We start from the raw sequence: 26,881 nt of genomic DNA on the forward strand, positions 1-26,881 counted from the left end.
GCCACTACTGTAGCAGGGGAACTGATAAAAACTGGCTGCTTTCGGAAATACTTCGACAATGACAGATTATCTTGATTTCCTACGTTTCAGTGTTTCGAATGATTAAATAAAGTGAATTTTATTCTTAACTGTTGATTCTACTATATGCATTAGTCATTATTAATATCTATATATGTATATAATAATATCTGAACAATATATTATATTAGGACTAGGGGATGAACGCAATAATTGACATTTTCTATTTTTTATAAGGGGTATTTAATTTTAAACTTTAGTATATCTTATCATTCATAATTATTTTATATTAAAATATCCCTTTTTAGATGTAAAGTAAGACTAACAGAGACATGTCAGTGATATGTATTTCTATGACTTTTTCTTATAATGTTCATATATTACATGTAATGTAATTGTCATATTAATCAATGTGTATATAATCTTATGCATAATGATTTGCATCATTAATATTCTTAGTGAAAATGTAGCACGATTAATTTTGTAGTGTATTAAAATTGAGAAATGTTACTTGTTGAAAAAATAGCCAAAGAACTGATTTTTTGCAACACTATTCAGAATTAATTATTCTAAAAATTCTAGGCACAAGACAAAGTAAAATAAAAATCAAGATATTCATGATCATCAGTTTTTATGACCATTATTTATGTGGTAGTAAAAAAAGAAAATAAATTCATCTCTTCGTCTGTCTTTAGATAATAATATTATTTCACTCTCTGGAAATATTTAACCATAAAGAATTTGGAAAAAATATGTTAAATATATTTTTTATGTAAAGATGATATTTGATATTATTAATATTATACTATCAACATAAATATTTCTTTATAAAACTACAAAACTCGTCAAAACATATCTTACGTCTTAATCTTAATATCTTTTCTTAAGCAAGCCAATGACCAAGTTACTATACAGAGTATGTCATTTGAATCTCCCTAGACAAATATCTCGAAAGATATGAGACATATAAAAAGATGTTTTAAATAAAAGTTGTAGCATATTGAGGGGAATGGCCTATTTGACATCGTGATGACATTGAGAAATTCGACTTTGAATTTTTAAATTGGAATCTATATTTTCAAGTATATCCTCTTATGGTTGACATCAAGATACTTTTAAAATACTACCTAAACATATTTTTTACATAAGCCGTTCTCGAGATATGATTCTTGAAATTCAGTTATTACATTAAACCTTTAGACAAATAATGGTGGTTTAGAACTATTGTTTTCGTACTTACGACGATAAAACAGCTCTATTTTCTTTTTCTGATAAAAGAAGAGGTTTAACACCACAACTGTGCTGCATATGGAATGCGCGGTTTTTGAATGTCCGCAAACCGCAACTTTAGTGTCTACTTCCTCTCCATAAAGAAGAGTTTTAGAAGGACGGTGTATACTGACAAGACAAAAACCACATCCTCCGCATTAAAAACAAGTTTCCGTTTCCTTCCGTTTGTGCTCCACTACGATTTGACCAAATTTTCATCGTTATATATATGCTTTAATATTTTGCGTGTTTCTCTTTTCTATTTCTTACTTTGTGTACGATTTTTTGCATTTTTTAAAACGTAATTAGGAATTATTTATTTCGTGTAATGACTTTTTTATTCAATATTCAAAATTGAAGAGTTTTCTGAAAGGACCTAATACTAGTATGTATCGAATACTTGATTCATGAAGAAAATCGACTAAGGAATTACGAATTATCTACTTTTAGAACTCCTTAATATTTGTAATATACGATATATTTAGGTATCCATGTTTTGAAATTAACACAATTAAAAAGTATTAGTCTCTTAAGAAATGAGAAGGTTTGCTTTTGAACATAATGCTTACATAACATATCTTACGTCTTAATTTTAATACCTTTTCTTAAGCAAGCTTATGAACAGAAAAGATACTATGAATCTGTGGTATATACATAGGTATACTATGTTTTATAATTATACAACTATTTATTCTAATTAGATAACTATCTATTCTATAATTTTCTTCTTTCGTTTTATAAGGAAATAATGGATGCACAACATTTTCCGTTTTATATTATTTTATCGAATTACGTATGATCCATTTTGTTCTATCAAAATAAAGATCACAACGTTTGACAGATTAGGTTTCATGTTTCATGTTTCATGTCGTTGTAAAAGACGTGTCTGTAAAAGAAAGACACTCTTCGGACAATCTAATAGATGTGAAAATCTGAATAAAAAAATAATTCACTGAACTTATTAAAATTTATTCTCAAAACATCTGTTAAAGTATGTCAAAATATGCGAAAACGTGCAATTGTACAACGTTAAAAATCCAATCGTGTTTAGTCGAAATAAATCATAGTGCACTTGTGCAAGGTTGAAGCGTGCATGCAAGAAACTTCAGAAATGATAGAAGCTCATGGGTGGACATGATTTAAAAATGAATTCGATGACAGTGAATCGATCGTGGACAGACTCGCCAGCCAGCCCATCTTTATGCTCACATGCGAATGAAAAATTAAAGCATTCGTGTCAGATTTGACTAACGATCGTGGTTTATTATTCAAATTGGTGCTGCTTGTCTTGACCACTGTCATTGCGAATGCTCTGTGATGAATTGCATCGAAGAGGTGAAATATGTACGTGTTTAAAAAGTTCAAGTGAGGTTATAGAAATCTAAGTTTAAAGATACCGGGATGTTGCTGATTTTGTACAACAGTGGACACTAATTAATTCTTATTGATAGTCAAACAGTTTATGCAACGACTGTGTGTCATACATTTTTAAAAATATTTTATTATATATTGTCGGTTTCTTAGAAAAATGAAATAACTAAAAAAAATATGTTGTGGAAGATATTGGTTTAAACTAGAGTTCGAAGTAGAAAATTATTAATTATTTACTTATTTAACAAGGAACCTTCTTTTCTTTTTATTTTAGTTTGAATGATACCTTTTTGTTTTTAGAGGTTTCTAGTAAAATATTGTTTGTGTACGTATAATATTTAGAATCTGCTTAATATTTAGAAAGAGGTAAAGACAACACTATTTTCATCGTAATATTATTTTTATTAAATAATGTAATTTTATTGGATAATTATAGTCCTATCCTACTAAAATGGTTCATTCTTATAACTAATTTTTTTAATGGCATACTGAACTCAATCACGACTGAATAATTATTCTTCAATGTTACTTGTGTGGCTTGTTCATCGCCGACTTCAATTACAGAGTTTAAAGTTCTTCGCTAAAGTAATCCGCTAGGTTTCATTGAGAGAGATACCGTACTAAGACGGAACAAATTTTGTTAGAAAACATTAAACTCGAAATGTAAACTATTCAAATAGGAAGATATAATAAATAGTAATTAACATTTACATAAATACTCCTTTAGTCTCAGTCATTATAATTTTCATTACACATCACAAACCAATAAAAAAAAAAAAAAAAAAATAGATAAATCGTAATCAACGATTTGGACATTTTTATTATTCCTCATTTCTGAATAAAGATAACTGCAATTAACATTAATTAAATAAACTGAACCAAAGAAATCTCGTTCTTTTTCTCTACTTATTTGTGATTACCTATTAGAAAAGTTTTCTAGAAATAAAAACTGATTCTGCATCGTCTTATCATCTGTGCACAAAAGGCTTCTTTTTTCATTTCATAGCGTAATATTTTATTCTGATTTCTATCATATATTAATTATGTGACAGCATATGTAATTACGTAACGTGAACAGTTTACTTTTTCTTCGGACAAGGTTAAAAAATAGACAACTTAAAGAACTATCATAATTTATTTATTGATTTGACAAGTATATAAAATATTAGCTTTCTGCAAAATATTTACGTGTATGTACTTCTGTGTTACCTGGGAGTTCCATATTTGTGTTCTTATATTTTTTAACTGCCACTTTATTCTTTTATCCATTACACTATTATAGAACGTTACTGCACTATTGTTGTGCAGTACACACACGTACTTGATCTATTTATATTAATTATTAATTTCTCAATTTCTGGATTGAAATAAGAACCCACAATTAATTAGAATCTTTTTTACGTTAAGAAATAAAATTTCAGTAATAAATAAAATTCACTTTTATAAACCATAATATGCAATAGTAAATTTCCATTAAATTCACCTATTTATATACTCAACACTGCATCTTTTCATTTCACCGCAAACATGAAAGATCGAAAGAATTTAGAACAACATAGCTTACCCAAAATTTGCCAATAACCAGTCTCGTAAGAACAAATACCAAGATACGAGGTTAATATCGCTGTCTTAGCAGTGCAGCGCATCGTTCCAGAATGGTTAATTTCTACGGTAATTTTCCGGTGGTCATGAATTCGGGGTCGATTACAGGCGCGAATACTTAAACGAGCAGTGATTCGCACTTTTGTTGCGAAGAAACGAGAGGGACTTTCGAATTGGCTTATCGCATCACTCTGCGGAAGATAGTGGACATTCCACGACAGGACGACCAGGACAAGTAAGTATATGCTCTATAAATTGCGCGTTATACAGTCCATTCGGGAACGAGATAACCAGGTTCGGTTGTCCGTGGTGCGATTGGTCCTCTTCGTCGCTTCGTTCCTTTCGCCTTGGCAACGGGGGCCGTTTCCGCGGACTTTATGCGGTTTTTGACGAAAGTGCCGGGAGTTTGTGACCATCAGAATCGACGAGCAATTCTTCGATAGAGCACGTCCTTGAATGGCCTCTTGTCCCTTTCGTTCCGGATCGTTCCGTCGCCGCGAAAAGTATCCAGATATGCAAGCAGGTTGTCCACCATAAAATTACGCCATTCGCCTAAACCGATGCCGATGCTAGAAAATCAGGCTTTCACCAACCGAGCACCCTGCTTCTTGCTTTTCGTTTTTCGAGATGGTCGCTTTTTGGCAATGTTTCGATCTTGAAATTTATATGAACTTGTTATATCAAATAATACTAATAGAACACCAATAGCTGAACTCGATCATAACTGTATTTCAAACGAAGTTAGAAAAACTGAATACAGAAAGATTTTGCATTATTTAACGCATTAATGACTTCTGATGGATTATTCGAAAATAATTGGCATTACTAGAACTACGATAATTAGGAGGCAAAAATATTTGAACTGAAGGAATCGAAGGGAATTTTTGCATGCTCGATGTTGTGCATCATACACAATGAGTAAAATTTATTTCAACTGGTGTATTTATGTTTTCTATACAAAACTATCCGAAAAAATATATTTTTATAATTAATAGAAACATAATTTTATTATACTGCAAAAATTTCAGATGGGAAAGGATTAAAATGAAAGGAAAGTTGAAATTACTATTGTTGTCAATAATGCCATTTAACTCTACTTATTTTAGATCCTATTAATAAATATCAAACTTATGAGTCTCAGCTATTGATTCGTGACTTGTTTGATCGTTGACGTGTGATTAACTCGCATCATTCTTTTTTAACACGTTTCTTTTAGGTCTTAAACGATGTAACACAATATTTGCAAAGAATAAGCACGTTTACATCTTTATAGTGTTAATTAACCGCTCTATAAATCGTTCGATCGTAGTGTGTCAAGCTTTTGTTTTTCAAATGACTCACGATTTTTACGCCTATCTTGAGTTTTTATATCTTGGTATCTCATAGATCTTTATGACTGAACTCTTCCAACATTTCGTTCAATCTTCAATCTTTAAACAATTAACTATTCCTGAAATCGATCATCTTGAATTACATCTCGTTTAATGAAAAGGAACATTCAGATATATCGTGGCAAAAGTATAGATCGCTTTATTTCAGAAGTCCACAGTTTTTTGTCGTTATGTCTTCAACAGAATGGATACCATTAACGTTGAAAGTCTGGCCATCGATTTTACCAATAAAATCTAAGTTTCGTTTTGCCTCGATACTACGTAGTCTGGCGATTTCGTTCTTTTTACGAGTTGGTACACGTTATTCCATGCGCGTGTATATGTGTGAGCGCGAGCGTTTCTATATTTCAATAACAGGAACAAAGTCTGGCAACCGTCATATCGCGACTGATTTTAACTACACTTCTCGTTCATTGTACTAATCAAAGAAAAAGTTTTCCCCGACAACCGTTGTCTTTTTATTTCCTTCTTTTGTTGCTGCGCCCGTTGCGTTTGTTCAATTCCCCTCCCATTTTCGATTCTCTTTTTTTGTTACGATATCTTTTGATGTGTACACTTGTTAAATATTATTTGATACAAAGATTGTAAAAATGAAAAATCTATATTGTAATGTACGTTACGTCTGAAATGTCAAAAGAAAGGTATATTATTCGATTATATTGAAAATATGTCCGACAATTCTGAAAATTCTACGTTACATTCAATTACATTAAACTATATAATTGTACATGAAGAATAATTTATCAGAATTCTGATGTTATAAGAAGAAGTTTAATATTAATATTAATTCACGTATAATATTGATAACATTGACATTTTAATAATAATTGCCTACATACGTGAACATGAACGAAAACAAAAAGTAGGTACCCAGTGTACAACATGCTACAGACTGAAAATTTATAATTACTTTGTTTTCAGCTTTATCGATATTCAATTGCTTACGTTATTAATTCGAAATTAATGTGTCAGAAAAAGAGGACAAACTTCAAAAGTGTTCTCCTTTCTAAACGATACGATGTCACACAACTTTGTCATAATATACATAATTTCGTCAATCTTCATCGTCATCGCTAATATCGCATATTAAAAGTCTTACATTCTTACGTATAATTCATTTGGTTTTAACTAAAAACTACAGAAAGAAAATAGCATAAACACGAATAATATGTTCCGCAATAAAGAGGCGAGATGGTTTGTTGGAAAGCCGAAGCACAAATTCTTGCCTGTTCATTCGTCTGTTCTTGTCGCGTCCCCATCAGGACTCGAATGGTCGGGATCGATTTGAAAATCGGAATAGCGGCGCCAAAAATGTCTTCATCTTCCAAGTGTACCGCCGATAAAGGCAGGGAAATGATAGGGCTGTAAACTCTCGCTGTATAACCCGCGACTGGATGACTCGAATAGCTGGATCGCCATCGTAGAACCCTACGACGAGTCCGTCACCCAGTGAAAAGGTAAAAGGAATCAACGATGTGAATCGATCGTAAAAGCATCGACATTGGTACTCGCGAAGTGCAACCACCCTGTCGATAAATACTTTAGAGTTTAGCTTCTCCGATCCACTGTTCTTCAATCTTTGTACGTATTCGATTGTGCCGGCGAAACGATCGGTCAAGACTCAAGAGCAGTGACCGCAGTAAAGACAGGAAACACTATGGTGTAATAAAAGTAATGAGCTACTCCGTTTGCAGGTCTATTCATCAGTGAATCCATTTAAACGTCAAATCAGACTATCAAGATACGAGTACGATACGCGATACCGTTTTATTGCGACTAACTAAGAGTTAGTTAGCTCAGTTATTTAGGGTCCATGAATTGAGAGTCTTGAGAACGCGTCTTGGAATACAACATTTTGGCGATGGGTAATCTATGTAGAGTGAAATCGTTTCGTGATACACGATCGTTGTGTTCGGAGTGGAAGTGTTTCATTTAGATTTTATGATTTTATTATGTTCCGATATACGAAGGCCACATGGGAAAATATAATAGGGCCATTCCTGTTAATATTTTTACTTTTATGTTACAACGAAGTAGCGACTACAAAAAAATATCTTAATACGAAATGGTTGAACAAGAGAATAACCCGATAAATCGATAGATTCGAAAATACTATTAGCAGTTTGAAAATTGGTGATAAATTCAGATTGTTTTCTAAGAAATTAATAACATTAGCATAGTTATTACGTTAGCATGATTTAATTAATATTAGTCTGGATAATTTACGTTGGTAAATATTTTTTTAATGTCCAGGAAGATGACAAGAACAAATATTTAATTCTAAAATCAAATAAAAATAGGTCTGATATGGAATTTTTTTTTATTTTTTTTTTTTTAATTTTATTTTGGTTATTTTACAATTTGTCCTTATGGACATTTGGTAAAGTGTTATATCTTGTTGGTGAAGAAAAAAAAAAATAAAAATAAAAAATAAATATAGCATGTGGGCGACTACCCCCAGCGGGGTGCCAGCTTCATTTTTTCTAAGTTATATCTTTTATGATATGGAATTGACAATGGAAATGAGTCGACAATGTATTGAGTTTTAAAATACTGTTCGATAAAAGAAGGAAAGTTTGATTTTCACTTCTGACCTTTATATGAGATGTCCGATTTCATAAAATGAAGAATTTGTTTGTTATTCAGTAGAGTTTTCTTTTTATTAATAGAAATACAGGTTATTTAAAATTGGTATATTTTTTTATAGAGATACAATGCCTCTAGTACTATTTTTGAAAAATATTTTTCCAGTAGATTTTCTAAAACACTGCAAGTTTACCTGTTACATTTTTAAGACTGACATTGTAAGAAGAGATTTAGGAAACCAGTAGTGAAATACTAAGTACGTTCATTAGTTGCATCCGCTTCAAAGATTAAAATCAGTAAAAATCATATTGTATAGTACGTATAATGTGTAGCTTTCGTCACAAGCTTAGTTTCAACGACCAAACTTATAATAGAAAATGTTTCGAATTTCGTGCTTATTGATTATATCGTTGCAAAGAAAATCCTAAATAATTTTCAATACTATTTCGAACAAAATATATATGAAATGAAAGAACATAGATCGATATCCAATTTTACGTGAATTATAATGCATGTAAACAATATATGTATGTATTTCGCGATCCACTCTGGCTAACGAATTTGTAACTCGACATTTCATATGGTAGATAGAATTTAATATAGATATTTAAGGAATTTTTATCTATATATTGTTTAATTTATAGTTCGCTGCTTTTGTACAAAGGGAAGTTATATGAAAATAAAGTGTGAATATCAATGAGTAAAATAAGTGAGCACGATAATATTTCATAAAAGAGAAGGATAACGAAGAATGGTATCAAAGCTATTTCCTTTTTAGAATATTGGTACTTTTTCGTGATACAAAATAGCTAACAATTTTTCTTATATACTTTCCTTTCGTAATGAAGTCTATTACATTCTTAAATCATTATCTAATTCTAATATTCTTTATATATTTATTTCTCGTTGAATTAGCTTTTTTGTATGTAATAGTAAATTTGTTGTATACTATTGACAATTTACATTAACAAACTAAATAAGAAGTAGAATACTTACAAAGGATAATGATAATAATACGTAATCATTATGCAAATTTGTGCATATGGTTTATATCAGACTATATAAATATTACATATAAAATACAAAATATCTACGCTATAAATTGCAATATACTATCTAAATTTGTTAGATACAACGTACATAAATTAATAAGAATAAATGCATCCATCAAATAATTAATTGAATAATTAATCTTTAGATCCTTTAAATCTTTGAAAACGACATACGATTATTTTTTTCTTCAAATTTCATTTGCTTCAATAACACAGTAAAAATTACGAATTACAAAGAAATCTTAAACTTTTTTAACAATGAAACATTTATTATAAATTCAGATCAAATTTATCTGTATATAATATTCGATCACAAAGTCGAGAAACTCGAATTGCGAATCACGAATCGTGCGGAATAAAATCTGCATTTCGAGCATATACTACTCGCGGAACGATGGCATTGGGAGCAGATTCTTGTAATTTCGGAAAGTTCGTACGCGTCCGGAGAACGAAGAAGCATCAATTTTGCAAAAGTAATTTTTATTTGCCGCGGTATCGTGCCACCGGCTGCTTACGTAAAAGCTTTCTTCTCCGGGCTGCTTTGTGCATATACGCGCTCGCGTAGGAGATACTGCTATGGGACGAAGACGAAAGAAAATTGTTATCGCTTCTCAACGCTACTTTCATATTAGGGTAGAAGCTTTCCGAAATTTTTGGGAGGAAGAAGGGCTCGGGTGACTACGTCGATTCAATTTGCCTAATGAACAAGCCCGGCTTAAACTGTCTCTGTCTACGGAGCACAATAAAACGTGGCTCTCATGACTCACTCTTCGGAATCGATTTTGTACATGGTATAAAACTACTCTCTCTCCCTCCCTTTCTCTCTATCTGACAATGCGAACGCTTCGCGTGGAGTTCGCTCGGTCGCGTCGGTCATAGCGTTACGCGTGCGAGAAAGTAAGACAGTAAAGGGAACTGGTATTGAGATATCGCGTGGGAGGGGCAGTGGGTACTGCTAGGTGATCGTAAATTTCAGCGAAATTGAAATTATAAAGTTGCTGTAAAAGCGGCGCGGAAAGATTTCGACGAATGATAAGTCCTTTAATTTTACCTCTTGGATTTATTACGTTCGAACATGAGTAAGAATTTTCGAGACGTTATGGTTAAGTATTCTATCGAAGAAAGATGATCCATATGAATTTTATTTGATACTTTCTGTATTATATACGATTTACATATTCCCGTAATTCATATATAAATTATGAAGAAAAGATAGATAAAAGTGCGTAATTCTCTTTTTATAAAAGTAGAGTTACGAGGATAATCTTAATTTTATATTATAGATTTATTTGTATGCTTCTCGTATGTAAAATATTCCAAAGTGCTCTTGTTACACACAATTCCTATTCAGTGCCACGATGTTCAGACGGAAAAAGCTATAAGACCGTTTAAATTTTTCATATTTTTATTTTTAATTTCGTATACTATTGTTAGATATTAATTGGTATATCTAAATATTAATTCCTTTCCTCCTAGATATAATCATTAAATAAGATTATATTTACTCATAAGCAATATATACGTTTAGAAAATGCTTATGATCATCAACCAAATAATATTTTCAACGAATTATTTAAGTATCGTGTAATTTATATTAATACTATTTAAGTATCTCTTGAAAACAAGACGTTTAAATTATTCTGTTTCAAGTAACTGTTTCGAATTAAAACAATTTTGTATTTGAAATGAGAATTTTCCTAATTTATATATATGCGCATTAAATACTTGCTGTCTAGAATTTACTCTAAAACTTGCACATTTCTGTTTGTTTATAGAACTCCATAAGACACAATCTGTCATTACACAGCAGATTTATGCGAGTGCAGAACGAGGGTACTGGGAAGAGTTCCTGGTGGATGATCAATCGCGACGCGAAACCAGGCAAGTCGCGCAGAAGGTAAGTCGTTGTTCATTTTGTGAATGATACGTCGTTGTCACAGTACACACACAGACCTCGATCTTCGTTGATGTGTCACAGGGCAATAACCATGGAGACTAGCAAATTTGAGAAACGACGTGGCAGGGTGAGGAAGAAGATCGAGGCGCTAAGAAACGGGGGGTTGCAAACTGACGCAACGCCTAGCCCCAGTAATAGCGTGAATGAGGGGTTGGATCTCTTCCCGGATAGTCCTCTTCAACCTGGCAGTGGATTTCAACTTTCACCTGATTTTCGGTATGTCTATATTTGATTTTGATTTGCATTATTTTCATTACGTTCGGAATTTTATAGTAGTTCCGTGTTTGATCGTTTTCTTCTTTTATGCTTTAGTCTCAACTATTTGGCTAAGAATTATAATAAATTAGTTAGTTATTGTATTGAACTATTGTTTGATATCTGAGAAACGATTAATTCTATTGTTAATGAATTTAAACAAGACCATTTACCTTTGATATTCTTTCTTTTAAAAAAAATCTTTCTTCTCTTAACCCTTAAATCTTATTATGGCATTTTATACTACCTAGAGATTATAAATATTAATCAAGTTATAAACTATTACAGCTTGGTTTTAAGTAGTACACGAATAGACTGCGGATATTTATATATTTATGGCAGTTATATATTATACATATTATAGAAGTATGTATAAACGTGCTCATTACACTAAATATGCAAGCATGGATAAAATATATTCAAATTATATCTAGTAGAAAATTTAATTACTCGATCAAATATATTGGCTTGTTTATATATTTACAACTTTTCTAAACAACTGGAAAATCAAAATTTAGCACATTAACGAAATACTTAATACAAAAGATAAGAATTTCTGTTTACGTTCTATTACTTTAGTTATGTTCATAAAAATATGAATTTGCATAAACATTAACAATTTACGTATGATGGCAGATATATATATTTCGATAATCCTCAACCTTAAATTGAATTCTATGATTATGACTTTAAAGTCAGATAAATTCATTATTGAGATATCTCAGAATCCTGTCAGACAATTAAGCATTCTCATCTCACTACTATAGTTAAAAGATAAATAAAATTCTATTTCCCTTTCATAGGAACGTATTTATTTGCATCATCGTGATAGAATTGGTGCGAAGTATTTATGTACAATAATTTAATACTTAATTTTATTTTCACAGATTTTGTGAGATATGAAAGACTTAATACTTATTTATCACTAATTACTTTATGTTTTATAAAAGCAGTTCAATATTATAACGGAAAAGTAATTATACTTTTTATCATGTGGTATGAATGAAAAATGAATAGAAAATATCTATCTTAGCCAATTGGTTGTTAACCTTTCAATTGAATTTTATAACGTGAATTTTTCGAACAAGATTCATTTTATAATTTGTTAATATAGATGTTGCCTTGATTTTAATATTTTTATGCAAGAAATTGTCAAACATATTTCATGGAACTTATCTATATTCGATATCTAAAAATATTTTATGATTACAATAACAGATTATTGTCTTAAGAATTTATCTACGTTTCATCCTATTAACAAATCAGCGATTCATAATTAAAGAGAAACTATAAGAATTTCATAAACTTAATTATTTCAAATGTTCTTCCTTAAAATGAGGTTTTATCAATGTTATATTTTAAAATTATTTTTAAAAGTGCCTGAAAATTTAATTAATAAAGTTTAAAATAAAATTTCTTATTCGAATTTAATGCGATGTTCTGATGTTTTACTAAACGAATTTTCTATTACTCCCTTAAGTACATGCTTCATTTAAAGCCCCATTTTAGAACGTTTCTTTTTTCATTTATCTTGTTCATTGTTAATCGTATTTAATTAGTCGTGCCAATCATCTTCAGTTATTATAAAATATGAAATTATAAAATACTTCCATCGCTGCTTTAAAGAAAAATTGTTTCTGAAGTTACCATTCATTCTTTTTTCCTCTACTTATATCATTCAATTTAATTCAGTCCAAAATTTGAAATAAATACATTTGATACAAGTAGAAATACATGGTATTCTGAAATAATTCATCTCTGAAATAATATTTCACATACATTTGACATGAAATTTTGAAGATACCACTTTGAAGCAATGTCATGGACTATGTTTACTTGTTCTTAGTTCAAGTTAAATATCTTATATTTTTATCTTAGTATTTATTTTAAATATTTAGTATTAAGTGAGAGCAATTTTCTGAATAATAAATACTAATAAATAAAGCCATTGCCATACAACTCACGCACACAATGATCTGTTTTTACAGAGAAATAAAATTAACTTTCATAAATAAAAGTTTGACGATTATGACATTATAAATTATGTACATATGCAAAAAATAATAATAAAATAAATTAATGATATAAATAAAAATTTCAATATAACTTTGAGAAATAAATAAAAAAAATATAAAATGAAATAACTTGATTTTGCAAATCAAGCATCAAAAATAATCTTTTACACATTTTGACTTTACAACTTTTGATATAAAATTGCTGTTCAAATTTGATATAAAATTCCATGCAAAACTAAACACATCAATTGATTATTTGCTAATTATTATATATTCTGAAATTGATATTTAACTATTAATGATATTACTTTTATTAAAATATTAATCAACATTAATCCAATTGAAAGGTTAATGCAACTTTATCTCTCATGTTTACTTCAAATATTTTTATCATTATAATATTTATACTTAAATTAGACACAATCGTAATGTATTATACAAAGTAAATATATTTTTTGTTTTTCATTTAAAATATATCGCGTATTATTTACAAATTGTTTGCATTGCAAATTGCTCGATATTGAATATAAATCTTATATTTATTTTTGTATAACACATAGTTAAAAATATCAGCTGCAATGCGCGCTATTAGCAAAAAGTACAGAACCACTATTTTATATTACGCTTTTGTACTAATCGTAAACTACACATAACGCACCACTCTTGCTTTATAAATAGTTTCGCAAAGTACATCATAGAATATATGTACGTATCATTGGATTATGTAATAAGTTCGTATTTCCATCCGTGTTTCTTCAAAAATACGTAAAAGTTTGTTAGTTTTTTATAAAATCTATTTGATCAACGATCTGTTTGTGTATCTTTTTATTTTATTATCCTTTGTTGTCTATACGATCACTTCAAATCCTATCGTCTGTCCTTTTATTAAAAACTTTCGATATGTGTGTGTGTTTGTGCGTGCGTACTTTTACATTCTTTAAAGTATTTAATGATTGCTTGTATAAAAGTACTTCAAATACTAAAATAATTAACGTAGTAATGAATAACGCACTAAATTTTCCAATATTTTTAAATACATACATACATATCGCAAGATCTAATATTTTTGCTATATCTTGAAAGAAATCTGTTTTTTGTAACAAATAATTCTTTTACTAAATATTCAGGACTTTTTCGTATTATTTACACAAACTTTGTTCGTGTCTCTGATTCATGTAGCGTTTATATAAGTTCTATAAGTTGTATAAATTATCCTAGTTTGTAGATTAACAAAGCAACATGTAAGATATTTACGTTTATCAGTAACATCTATGTATTTTTTCATTGTTTGATTCTTAATGGATTAAATAATTCAATTCTGTTATAAGGAATATAGCAAGAATAGTAATACGAAGAAATATAAGAGAGATACTGATACTAAAACATAATTGTGGAAATATATATAAATATTATTTGTCCTATGTTGTCCATTGCAATGTTACAAATAATGTTGTTATTGATTAATATTCCTCCAAACGTGACATAGCAAAGGGAATAAACTTATTACATAATCTAATATTCGTGGCCTCTTTCACTATCTTGCGTATTAGTTTATACTTTGATATCTGCACATTTAAAATACATTTGAACTATTTTTTATTCGAGTCCTCGAGCTTCAAGCAATGCCTCATCCTGTGGTCGATTAAGTCCAATCCCGGCGATCCCTGGGAAACCGGAATGGACACCAACATACACACCCTCTTATAGCCCAGAACAATTAGGTACGCACTACAATTTCATATATGTTTCTCTTTTTCTTTTGCCAGCGTTTACCGTTTATCTTGTACCAGTATTTTTTTCTTTTTTCTTTTTCTACTGCACTTTCAATACACGCCCAGCATGATTGAGATGTCGAAAGTTTGGTACGCGAAGCTTAGATAGCTCAGCGCTTTCTTACGAGTTAGACAGTAATTTCAGTCAATTTTGTATTTTGATTATAATCCCAATATATTGTACCTTTTATGATTATGTGAAAGTAGAGGCTACAAGTTTTGGTTGTTCAAGGTTATTGAGTAATCGGTTTTATCACAATATTTGACATTCGTCTATCTTTTTATTACATATTTGCTATATATAGATATATGAATACTGTAATATATCGTTAACTGCACAAATTACACTTAATTAGTAAAAATTGGTAAGAATATCAATTGACTCGTAAAGACGTTTTTCTAAAGTCATATTGATAAACGATTTTAGATTTGAAACAAAATTTTCAGAGATATCAAAAAACACCGTACAATAACATTTTTAAATAATTGAATAATTTGAGAATATAGTGACGTATAGAAAGTAAATATTACTTTCATTGTAAATATCGAGTAAATGTACGTTGCTATCGTTATACAATTCTTTATTACAATAACGAATATTTCCTTAATTTATATGCATTATAATTATGTATATCTTAGATTAGAATTATTGAAGCAATGTCGATCAACTTTTGAAATCATGTAAATTATTCCAAGTACAAATTTACACAAATATATTCACAGATATAAATAAAGCTGAAGTGTGTATACCTTCTCTCATAAATACTAGAACATTTATAAATATTAGAAGAAAACGAAGTAAATTTGACAAATCATCAGAAAATAACGAAATCGCGTTTGCAACCTTAAGCTGCAAAGAAGTCATATGTTGGATATATCAAGAAAAATCTCAGCAATTATATAAATTCTTGCAAATGGTTCGCGCAATATTTTTCCACGTATTTTTGTACAAACCGTTATCTTGTGCAAATATAAAATTCTGACAGTTTAATTATTTCCTTAATAATCAGAAAGAATTATTACGTGTTGCACGAGACTGCCAGTGTCCCCTTGCACAATTGAGCTAATATTATTAGGAAAATTTTACATAACACGAATCGAACTTTCTTGTATCAGAATAACAATGTTAGTAATAATATATCAAATAAAAGTTTACAACTAAATTTTACAAATTGCAAAGCATCCAATTATCACCATCGCCTGTTCGACGTAAACATAATATAAATCACAATGATTACGAGAAGTATTTGTGCATACATTTATTTTTTAACGAAGCGATTTTTTTTCGATTTCTATGTACATATATATTTCATTTCCACAATATTACATTTGTATTGTCATATGAAAATACCGCTAAATCTATTATACTTGAATCTAAAATTAATTATCATGTAAGTATTACAATAGATACAGCGATGTATAAATACTAATATACTAATATTATTCGTTGATAAATTATTGTGCAAGAAAGCCTAAATGTTTTAATATTTATGAACAGAAGTATACATAATAGATGGTAATAGTAAAAAGAAGAAATATCTTATTAGAACCATAAATATTTACAATAGAAACTTAACAAATTCTCAATCATAAATCTATTAAACGACGAAGAATGAATTGTTGAGAAAATAGGAGTTATATCGTTTTCAAGCCATGGAGAAACATTTTCAGATAGCCAAAAATTACCAAAACTCGAGACTTCTATTTTAATTGATATAACATTATATTCCAATACCGCTTGGAACCAAAGCTCCGATGGTATAGCACAGCATGAAACGCACGTATAAAAGCAAGTAATAGACATACAATTAACACATGTTCTTTTCATTGAACACGACCATAGCCGGTAGCCTCGCGGAAACGATGAAACTGGAATCCTACCAAATGTACCAAACATCACCGTCCAGCCACCAGCAACAGACCGGACCGCCACCTTCCTATTACGAGACCCAATATCAGAGAAGTAATAGCCTGTCAACAGGATCGTCCTCCTTTGCTTTGCAGCCAACTCCTCAATCAGGAAATCAGCAAAGATGCCCGCTTCACGGTCTGCAACCGTGTGCCTGTCAAATGGTGAGTGAACAAAGAAATCTGAAATGGCAAGCTGCAAGTAACCACTGGAAAGGAACAAAGTGTAGCAAAGTCTTTAAATCGATTCCCGTAATCCGTGAAAGGAGGAAAGACGGGATAATGCTGATTTAAAGGTTTTTTTCGTTGATTGTTTTGAGATGCATATCGTTCTTCGCAAATGGAATACCGAACAAAGGCAATAAACGTGGATTTTTGTCTACTTTTCGTAGTTTTTGTTTGATGACCAAGTATAATTTGATATTCTTGAAGGTACTCGATTTATTTATCCAATGTTTAGAGTGGGAAATTTTAATATATCATTTTCTAAATCTTTATATCTTCTATGCAAACTACACATTATTATTATATAATAATTAATAATTATTACTATTTTCACATATAATAATATTTAAGAATATATTAATGTAGCGTTTGAATACTTTAACTCTCTGAACATGAAACTACAGAAAAAATTTCTTTCTATTAATTGTTGATTCAACATTTTTCCTGATCTTATTATGACGAAGACATAATGCAGTAACAGTAGAACCAGTTTTATTAAAAATAAATATATTTATCAATTAATTAGTTAACAAGATTTTCAAGTGTAATGTTGATTAGAAGACAACAAGTTAAATGTGATTTTATATGGCTTAGTATATATTTTACGAATAGATACGTAGCGAGTGAAATTAATTCCATTACGTTTTCATTGTCATCCAAATTATCTTGTTTTCTCTTTTCAATATGGCAAACATTGGGATCTGAATATAACGACACGTTAGTCACAAAATTAACTTGACATGACACGTTTATGCTTCTGTAAAAATTGGATTAGTTTGCTATTGGTACTTATTATGTGATCGAATCTTTCTTTTAATGAAAATTTAATATATTTTTGTTACACTTAGATGACGGGAGATTCTTTTCGTATAGTTGATTTCAATCTGGAAAGATTTTCAATCTATTTCTGAAAAGTAATCTCATTACTTTAATTTTGATTTCCAATTCTACAAGAACGAGAACATTAATACATTGAATACATTAAATCTCCCAACTATTTAACACAATGTATTGTTTGCTTTGTAACAAAATGATACAAATTGAATATCTACAATTAAAGAATATTAGAAATAAAGTTTTTAAGCGATATATAAATTGATCTCATCTGTTACAATTATAAGTATGTATCAATGCTGATTTTACACTAATTATTCATTCCTTACTTTTAATTAAAATCAATTTTGCAATATTTACTCCTATACAGAAATAGATAATCTAACACATTGATGTAATTAAATGATTCAATAACGTAAAAAACAAAACATGTTTTCAAATGTAATTTCCGGGCTTTTTCTACTCTCCAAAAGACATACTTTTAATAAGCAAGATCTAACTAGTAAATCTCTCTTCGCTCACATTGTCGTCGGTAATAACTTCATAAGTGCAGTTAGTGTGACGTTGAAACCCATATAAAAAAAATTTAATAGATTATTCTAACCTATTGAAATTAAATTTTATAAACATACATTAATACTATCATTTTCAAATGTATTATTCAGATACATTTGGTATCTTTCATTTAAAACTAATTTTACAAAGTTTGCTATTATATAAAAACAAAGAACTTCACACTCTGGTTGTTTAATAATTCTATTTTCAACGGTTATATTCTTTTTCCTCGAAAAATATCAGAACTTGAGTCCAGTGGCTGGAATGTCGCCGTCATATCAGCAGAGTGAACCAAGTCCCACGGCATTAGGAAGCAATCAGCAACAAACTCTTCAGTACATGATGCAGACACAACAGTGCCAGCAGCAACAACAGCAACAACAACAACAGCAACAACAACAGTCGCAAACCGGAGCAACGGGATCCAGTCCACCGCAAACACCCACACCATGTGGTTCAACACCGAGCACAATGATGGGACAATTGATGGGAGCTCTCAATAATTCGACGCTCCTTGACGATTTGAACATTAATATCGAATCGTTACACGGTGGATTCGATTGTAATGTGGAAGAGGTGTGTTTTATTGTATATTCTGCTTATTATTAGATCGCGGGTGTTTATGCGTTTATGAGAAATTTCAGAGATACACAGAATGCATATAATCTGTAAAACTATATAAAATATTCAAAATATGACATTTATTATGTTTAGTAAGTGTTATAAATCCCTGCTTAAGCTTCGTTTCTTTAAATTCATAAAAATATAAATTTGCATAAACATCCGTAGTCTGCTTACTAGTATTAGAGGATGTACGTTCATACAAATTGATGATTTCGTATAAAACACGAGCTATGTCAATTTTATTGAATATTATTTTATTTTATTATTTTATTTATTTTATTAAATAAAAATATTTTATTTTTACTACTGTATCTTTAACTTTAAGAGTATGCCCATGATATTATGCAATAGCTGTGGGTACTATTTGAAACTATACCGTACATGAATTATAGATATCCAATTAAATCATAAAATTGTGGACTTTATAATTAACATTGTTTCTGAACTAAATATATCTAAATTAGGTTGCTAGAGTGAATGATGTACCCTTATTTCAATTGGATATTTTTCATTAAATAGATAAAAGAAGTAATCAATAGATGCTTAAAGATATCAATCTTCTTCAAAATATCTTCTTCAATGCTGTTATCGTACGAAATCATATCGGTATATGATTTATTGTTTGAAGAAACAATGATGATTCTATAATAAGTACCTTACTCTAAAGATTGCGAAAATAGCTTTATTCGCTTAACAAGGTATTCTTGATAAAGTTATTGTGACGAGAAATAGTTTTGATTAAGATTATTTTCGTAGAACCAAAATTTTTGTTTCGAAAACATATTTCAAACAGCAGTTGTATAGTATCTATACAGTGCTCTAATATATTTTTTGTTACCTTTCTTTTTTAACGAAATATTAGGGTGACCTTTAGTTTTTTAAATAGAATGTCCAATATTTTTTCTCAAATTCAGATAAATCGTCAAATTTTACGTAAACATGTATTACACAAAGTGGAACTTAAAGTTAATAATTACTGAAATATATTCAAATTAATAATCTTCTATTAGGAAATTAAAGTACTTTTTATTTGTATTTCTTTAATTGATACTTACATGACCTTCTATAATTTGCGAATGTTTAATTTTAATTCATTTTAAATTTTCTAATAACATTTACTTAATACTTAATAATCTCGTTTGATTAACAAGAAAGCTTAATAGCTTTCAGAAGATAATATTATGCAAATAAATTTGAAATTAATTATGCAAACTAATTTAATTTCATATTTCATTTCTATTTTAATTTTTGAAGTATCTTATACACAGTTATTGTGAAATAAGAAAATTAATGTGACAAAGAATTTTATTTTCGTACATTTATTACTCTGTTAATTGTTACTTGTATGTTTACTCTGTTGATTGTGTTTTTTTATTACCAAGCAGCAATTTAATTATGAATTTTTAATTATATTTATATAAACATAACACATTTCACAGAATAATTAAATTAGTAATACGACCTATATTTTTAGAAAAATAATGTATATTGTGCCTATTCATTAATATATTGTAAACATATTTTCGAATTTAATTCTTATATCTTTATACTTTCATTAAGACGTCAAATCGTCTTGTCTTAGTATCTAATTGTCATGTCTTCAGCTATTGTGAACATTTCGTGCTGTATATTTAACATTTCAATCATATTAAAACATAATCGCTTCTGCACGAAACGGTATATTTTCAACTCTATCTGATCAAGTTTTCCGCAAAATATCTTCATATCAGTTAATTATTCCATTTACTCGATGCGTCAAAGCTGACCAAATCAATGAATATTTCTTCTTACGGACAAATAAAAAGACATTCGTCATTTTAAAGAAATGTTTCAATTGATTACAATTATACTAAGGGGATAACGAAAAGCGAATTATACGAAACTTATAATTATTGGTTTATACTAATCTTGAACATTAAACGATTTCAGGTGATCAAACACGAATTGTCAATGGACGGGACGTTAGACTTTAACTTCCAGCAAGGTGTGATGGGCACGGCTGCGATCCAAGTGAGCGACAGTAACGTTGGTCAGAACGGTACCGTGTCCCAAAACAACGTGGTTGGCACGACGGCCGGGAACGCGCCCGCAGGAGTTTACGTGAGCACCAACGCGGCGACTCCTGCTGCTTCTCCATCTTGGGTTCACTAGCAGTGGACCCCACTGCCCTCGACACCCCCGTCGTCCTTGTCATCGTCATTACTAGACGGACAAGAGAATTTCCACGGACAGCCCGAGGGACAGTTCATCGGTGAGTCAAGTATCATTTATTTCAAAGAATTATACAGATCAGTTCTGTGATACGTCGAACATGAGGAATGGTAAAAAATTACTAGGAATTTTCTATTAAAAACATTTTAAAAAAGTAGATTTTTTAGAATATCTAGTACAAATGACACTTGTACCACCTATGAGATAAACACTAACTGTTTCTTTCGTAATACTTTCATTTTTAACCTGTTAATGAGATCTTAACGCCTCTACGTTTTTTGGATTATTTTCGAATCATACTTTTCTATCGTTAAAAAATTGAAGATTAAAGAAAATAAGGATGAATTATTAATATGTATTTCTCGTTTCAATTTTATGTTAAAGGTTTTATTAACATGCCAAAAGTCCCACTTTCTGTTAAAGTGAGATCTAGATTTAAATAAAAACTTTAGTCTTTAAAAGTGAATAAAGATGAATTTCAGTTTTATATGTCAATTTAAATCCTTGCGAATTTCAATGCGATATAAATTATTTTCAGCAGGAATTTTTAATTTTTAACCTCTTACTTTTAGCATGTAAAATAATGGCTGACTTCGAAATAAAGAAATTATGTTTAAGACATTGTGCTCGGTTAATAGGCTAATAAAGATATACATTTTTTTATTGTTATGGGCGTATCGCCATTTGTTCTTATCAATAGCCATAAAATGACGTGACTACGCATCAAGAAATTATTTAGAGGCGTGAAGATGAGACGCAAATGAAATAACGCGCAAGCCCGAGATCTAAATCTAAGGGTTGTTTTAATGATTAATAGTTTGAATAGTATTGTTAAAAATGAATTAAAAGTATTTTTTAAAAGAGAATACAATTCTTTCATAGTATTTTTTATCAATCTTCATATGCAAACAATATTTTGTTGGTCACATAGAGAAATTTAATGGAGTTATATGACAATTTCGCATAAATTTTTATGCATGAAAACGTATAAAACTAATTGGAAAATGAAGAGGAAAGAAAAGAATCGAATATATCGTACAATAATGTAAATTACTTGAGATCCTTAAAAATATGTACATGTTAAATAGTTTGGTTAGTTACTGCGTTAATGACTTTTACTTTTGTCTTTTTACCTATCCTTGCTCAGTCTTGAAATCTGTTGTTTAGATAAGAAATGCAATTTTATAAGCTTGTCAGTTAAATAGTGATTTAATGAAGAAACAAAATGCAGCAAAATAACGAAAATGTTCCCCAAGACATTTGAAAATGTAATTTCGTATATCAAATTAATTTCAAGTATTACATACTAAAGATGGTTTGATTAATTGAAAGATATTTTATTAATTTAAAACCTTAATACCAATTGATACAATTTTATATAAAGTAAGTGTCTATTTATAAATACGTGTATTTTAATTATATTAACAAACTATATACTAGAAATATATAAGAATTATAAAAATAGTAATTTGTACGCGTAAATTCAATTTTTCCGATGTTTATCTTTGTTTTAAAAAAGTAAAATGCATGCGGGGATGTATGTTTATTTGTAGTTTTGTTATGAATATTTACCACGTTTTTACCTAATATTTGTAAAAATAATAATCTACCTGTATATTGAATTCTTTGCAAACGATTAAAGCATATTTGATTTTAACGTTTAAAGCGCGAGAAATACAAACTAATTTTTGTAAAATATTGTCAAATTTTATTTTCTATAAATTAAAGGCATCTATAGAAATAAATTATTTTGTATTGATGATTATAGTTTGTGGAATAAATATTTCCTTCCTGTTTTCATCATTTTTATAACGAATAATACTTGTTTAATGTAACTAATACAATAAATATCGATTATAAAAATCTGTACTCAAAGTTATCTTATTGTCAATAGTTCAAATTCATGAATTCACATCAGACAGAAAAATCAATATTTAAGGATGAATAATTTCAATAAAAAGCAGAAACGTCTCATTTGTATACTATAGCATATTTTTATGAATAATAACTGTAATATTTATTTCGCTTATAATACTATATTTTACACTATAAATCATATTTACTCTAACGAAAATACAATGGAGTTGAACATTGATTATGTTATGTGGCATATACGTTATAAGACAATAACTATAATTAAAATAATATGATAAATCATATAAATAATGATAAATCAGATCACAATATAATTTTATTATAACTTTAACATATGACAGGTTCGGAACTTTACTAATTTTCAATTAAAATTTTAGGCTCAAGAGAACTATTAAAGTCATGCTATTAGAGAATCATTATAGAATAATCTGTTTTAGCTTTCTGGAGAGGAACGAAGCTAGACAATAACATGTAATCATTAAAAGGTTATCAATGAAGAAATCAGTTTTATCTCTAATCAGTTTTTCTGGCCTATTTGTCTGAAAGGATATGTTATCTATTAAGTTAGTTAGGTTAGTTTTGTGTGAGTTTTCGAAGAAAACAAAACGACTGTTTTAATTAAAATTTATTAATTTTATAAGTTTATTAAATTTACTAATATTCAGTATAATGTCCTTTATTATTTGAGACTATATGTCGAAACATTGATTTAATCTGAGGCTATATATTTTTCCGTTTTTGTTTATTAAAATATTTTTCCATTACTTATATACTTAATTCTCAGAGCTAATATTGTGCTTTTTCCCTAAACTGTATTTTTTTCAACTTTGTAATTTGATCAAATGGTAATTGGATGGTACACTATCAAGACTGTATGGAGGACAATTACTATTTTCCGTTAATTTTTAAATGAAATGTTTAAAATTATTTTTGTATGACGTACGTGATATCAACGAAATTCTCAATAACAAATTTTCCTACAATAAATAGTATACTTTCTGTAACTTACATTTTAATTCTCTAAATTCTCTAATTAAGAGCGCAATTTTGCAGGTCATTAATGCTAAGAAATTCTGTTGCATAACAGTAACAAGTTCATATTTATATCTAAGATAACATAACAAATAAATAAGAGCGAATTTGATAAAGTATGCCTATTGGAGGCAAAATTGCAAAAATTGTTTGTGCAACAGAAACTCAGAAGCTATAACTTCTCACTTGATCATCCGAGCTGTATGGAATAGAGCTTCGTTTTCATATGAGATACATATTTATATTCATTTATGTTAGATTATTTTCTAAAATATTTTATATTTTATTATCAATATTAAACGGGAACAGGACATTTTTTGATAAAAATATAACAGTTTCTGTTTTTAGTTCTTTTTTTTTTTTAGTTTCTATTCTCGTTTTCTAAATACAAGAAATCATTGCCAAATTCTCTATTAATGATCATTTTATTAATAAGTATCCTGATAATCGAAATTCCAACGTGTCATCAATTAGTAAAGTACTATTCATAAACGCTCAGTTTATATATATTTAGGAAAATTTACATTTTAAACTGACTTTCTAATCAATCTCATTCACAAAACTTATCATAACACTTACAAAAACTTAAGGAAACCTGGAAAGTTATCGAGAAATCGTCAAAACCTTTAATAATTGTTACATATCTCGCTTGAAATAATAATATGATACATTATAATAGTAATTAATACATTTTTTGGTGTAATAAAATTAATTCTTTCGTTCTTCATATCTGTCATATTTTTCAATCATTGCTTTGATCAATTTTGATATTTATATTCTTATATTTATTGTTATTTATTGTTATTCGATACCATTTATTGTTATCACAAAAATAATTGTACAATGCAAATTCAAACGTCGAATAAATTTTTTGAAGTTTCTTATCTAATCTATCTCGAATTGTTTTCAAATAATAATGACTGTAGTGGCCAACATATACATATTATTATAACTCTTACACATAGTTTTAACAAATTTTTACGATCTGCGTGTGTGTACTGAATATTAACTACACCCAAATTCTGATTCGTTAATTTCTTCCTTGATAATCTGAATTAATTATCACATTTTGTATAAAACTAGTAGGTGTGTGTTAATACTTGTGAATAAGTTTACATTACTGTACATACGTCCATGTGCTTAGATGTTCCTTCGTTTTCCGCAATTTCTTCGCACATAAAGATCTTTCAATAGGAAAATATCAAATTACCCAATCATATGTTTGCATGTTCATATATTTCATCCCTTTTCTCTTTCTATCGACCGAAATCTTCGCTAATGTGTGTAGCTCGAAGTCGGTCCAATAACGTCCAATAACGACATGTAGCGAGCAGCGTTTGTGGATAACGTTGATCGCCGCATAGGTAAAATAATATTTGCACAACCGTGCCATAACAATGCTCACTGGTACAGTATTTAATAAATCGCTTCCTCGTACCTTGTCCTCTTCGCGGCTGACGCGCTCACCCTTTTTATATGATGTTTCGTACGTGCCACCACATTTATATAGCACCGCGTATCCACCTGTGTTTTGTCCAAAATCGGTATTGACTTGGGCTCGATAACAATTACATTTCGCTTGCCGTCGTATTATGTCGAAAACATTTGTACACGTGCATGGAAAAAATGTGTAAACAAACCGTTTAACTTTTTTTGTTAGACGATGCTTTGCTATTCGCAAAAAAAATTTCGCGATACATTTTAGATCGAAGAAACTTTTTCACGTGATTGAAAAGCATCAAGGAATATGTAGAAACAATTCTCTATGCAATTTTTATAGTTAGCAACAGCTTTAACCGCTTCACAACCACGGACCAGATATTTCATGACACGATATTGTTCATACTATGCCACGGACGAGTCATCTCGCTACACAATATCGTTCGTACTACGTTACGGACGAGATATCTCGTGTGTTAGTTTATTAGGACGAGAGTTGTAATTACAGAAAGACAGAGTCACGGGATATCTCATCCGTGGCGTAGTACGAATGATATTGTGTCGCGGGATAACTCATCCGTGGCATCGTACATACAAACGATATTGTGTCGCGGAATAACTCGTCTGTGCCCTCGTACGTACGAACGATATTGTGTCGCGAGATATCTTGTCCATGGTTCTGAAGCAGTTAAGAGAGCTTTACCCCATACATTCAAATACGTAAGTGTTTACTAAAATAACAAAATGTAGTTCAGAAAGATGTTCGCCTCTTTCGTTATGTCACATTGAATATACATGGCGCACGAAAGTATTTGAATGCTTACCACTAACTAACTTTTTATAGATACATTATGCCCATTATGCGAAACTTTTTGAAATTTCGTTAGGA

At 29.6% G+C, this 26,881-nt stretch overlaps 1 protein-coding gene across 3 annotated transcripts in view; it reads left to right on the plus strand.

The window, feature by feature from the left end:
• LOC132904606 (forkhead box protein O-like) overlaps positions 1 to 26,881 on the plus strand; it is a 297,766-nt gene that overhangs the window by 166,676 nt on the left and 104,209 nt on the right. For 2 of the 3 annotated variants that reach the window (XR_009657625.1, XR_009657626.1), the window contains exons 2-7: positions 11,065 to 11,186; positions 11,268 to 11,462; positions 15,122 to 15,237; positions 17,132 to 17,361; positions 19,054 to 19,386; positions 21,364 to 21,685. Coding sequence is in view for 1 of the 3 variants with exons in the window: in XM_060955261.1 (XP_060811244.1) it covers positions 11,065 to 11,186; positions 11,268 to 11,462; positions 15,122 to 15,237; positions 17,132 to 17,361; positions 19,054 to 19,386; positions 21,364 to 21,585 (1,218 nt within the window). In the remaining 2 variants the exon portion in view is untranslated. Of the gene's footprint in view, positions 1 to 11,064; positions 11,187 to 11,267; positions 11,463 to 15,121; positions 15,238 to 17,131; positions 17,362 to 19,053; positions 19,387 to 21,363; positions 23,391 to 26,881 lie in introns of those variants that run through there. The other variant, XM_060955261.1, reaches the window with a different exon arrangement.

This window comes from Bombus pascuorum, chromosome 2 (genome assembly GCF_905332965.1).
Source record: "Bombus pascuorum chromosome 2, iyBomPasc1.1, whole genome shotgun sequence".
Taxonomy (NCBI): Eukaryota; Metazoa; Arthropoda; class Insecta; order Hymenoptera; family Apidae; genus Bombus; species Bombus pascuorum.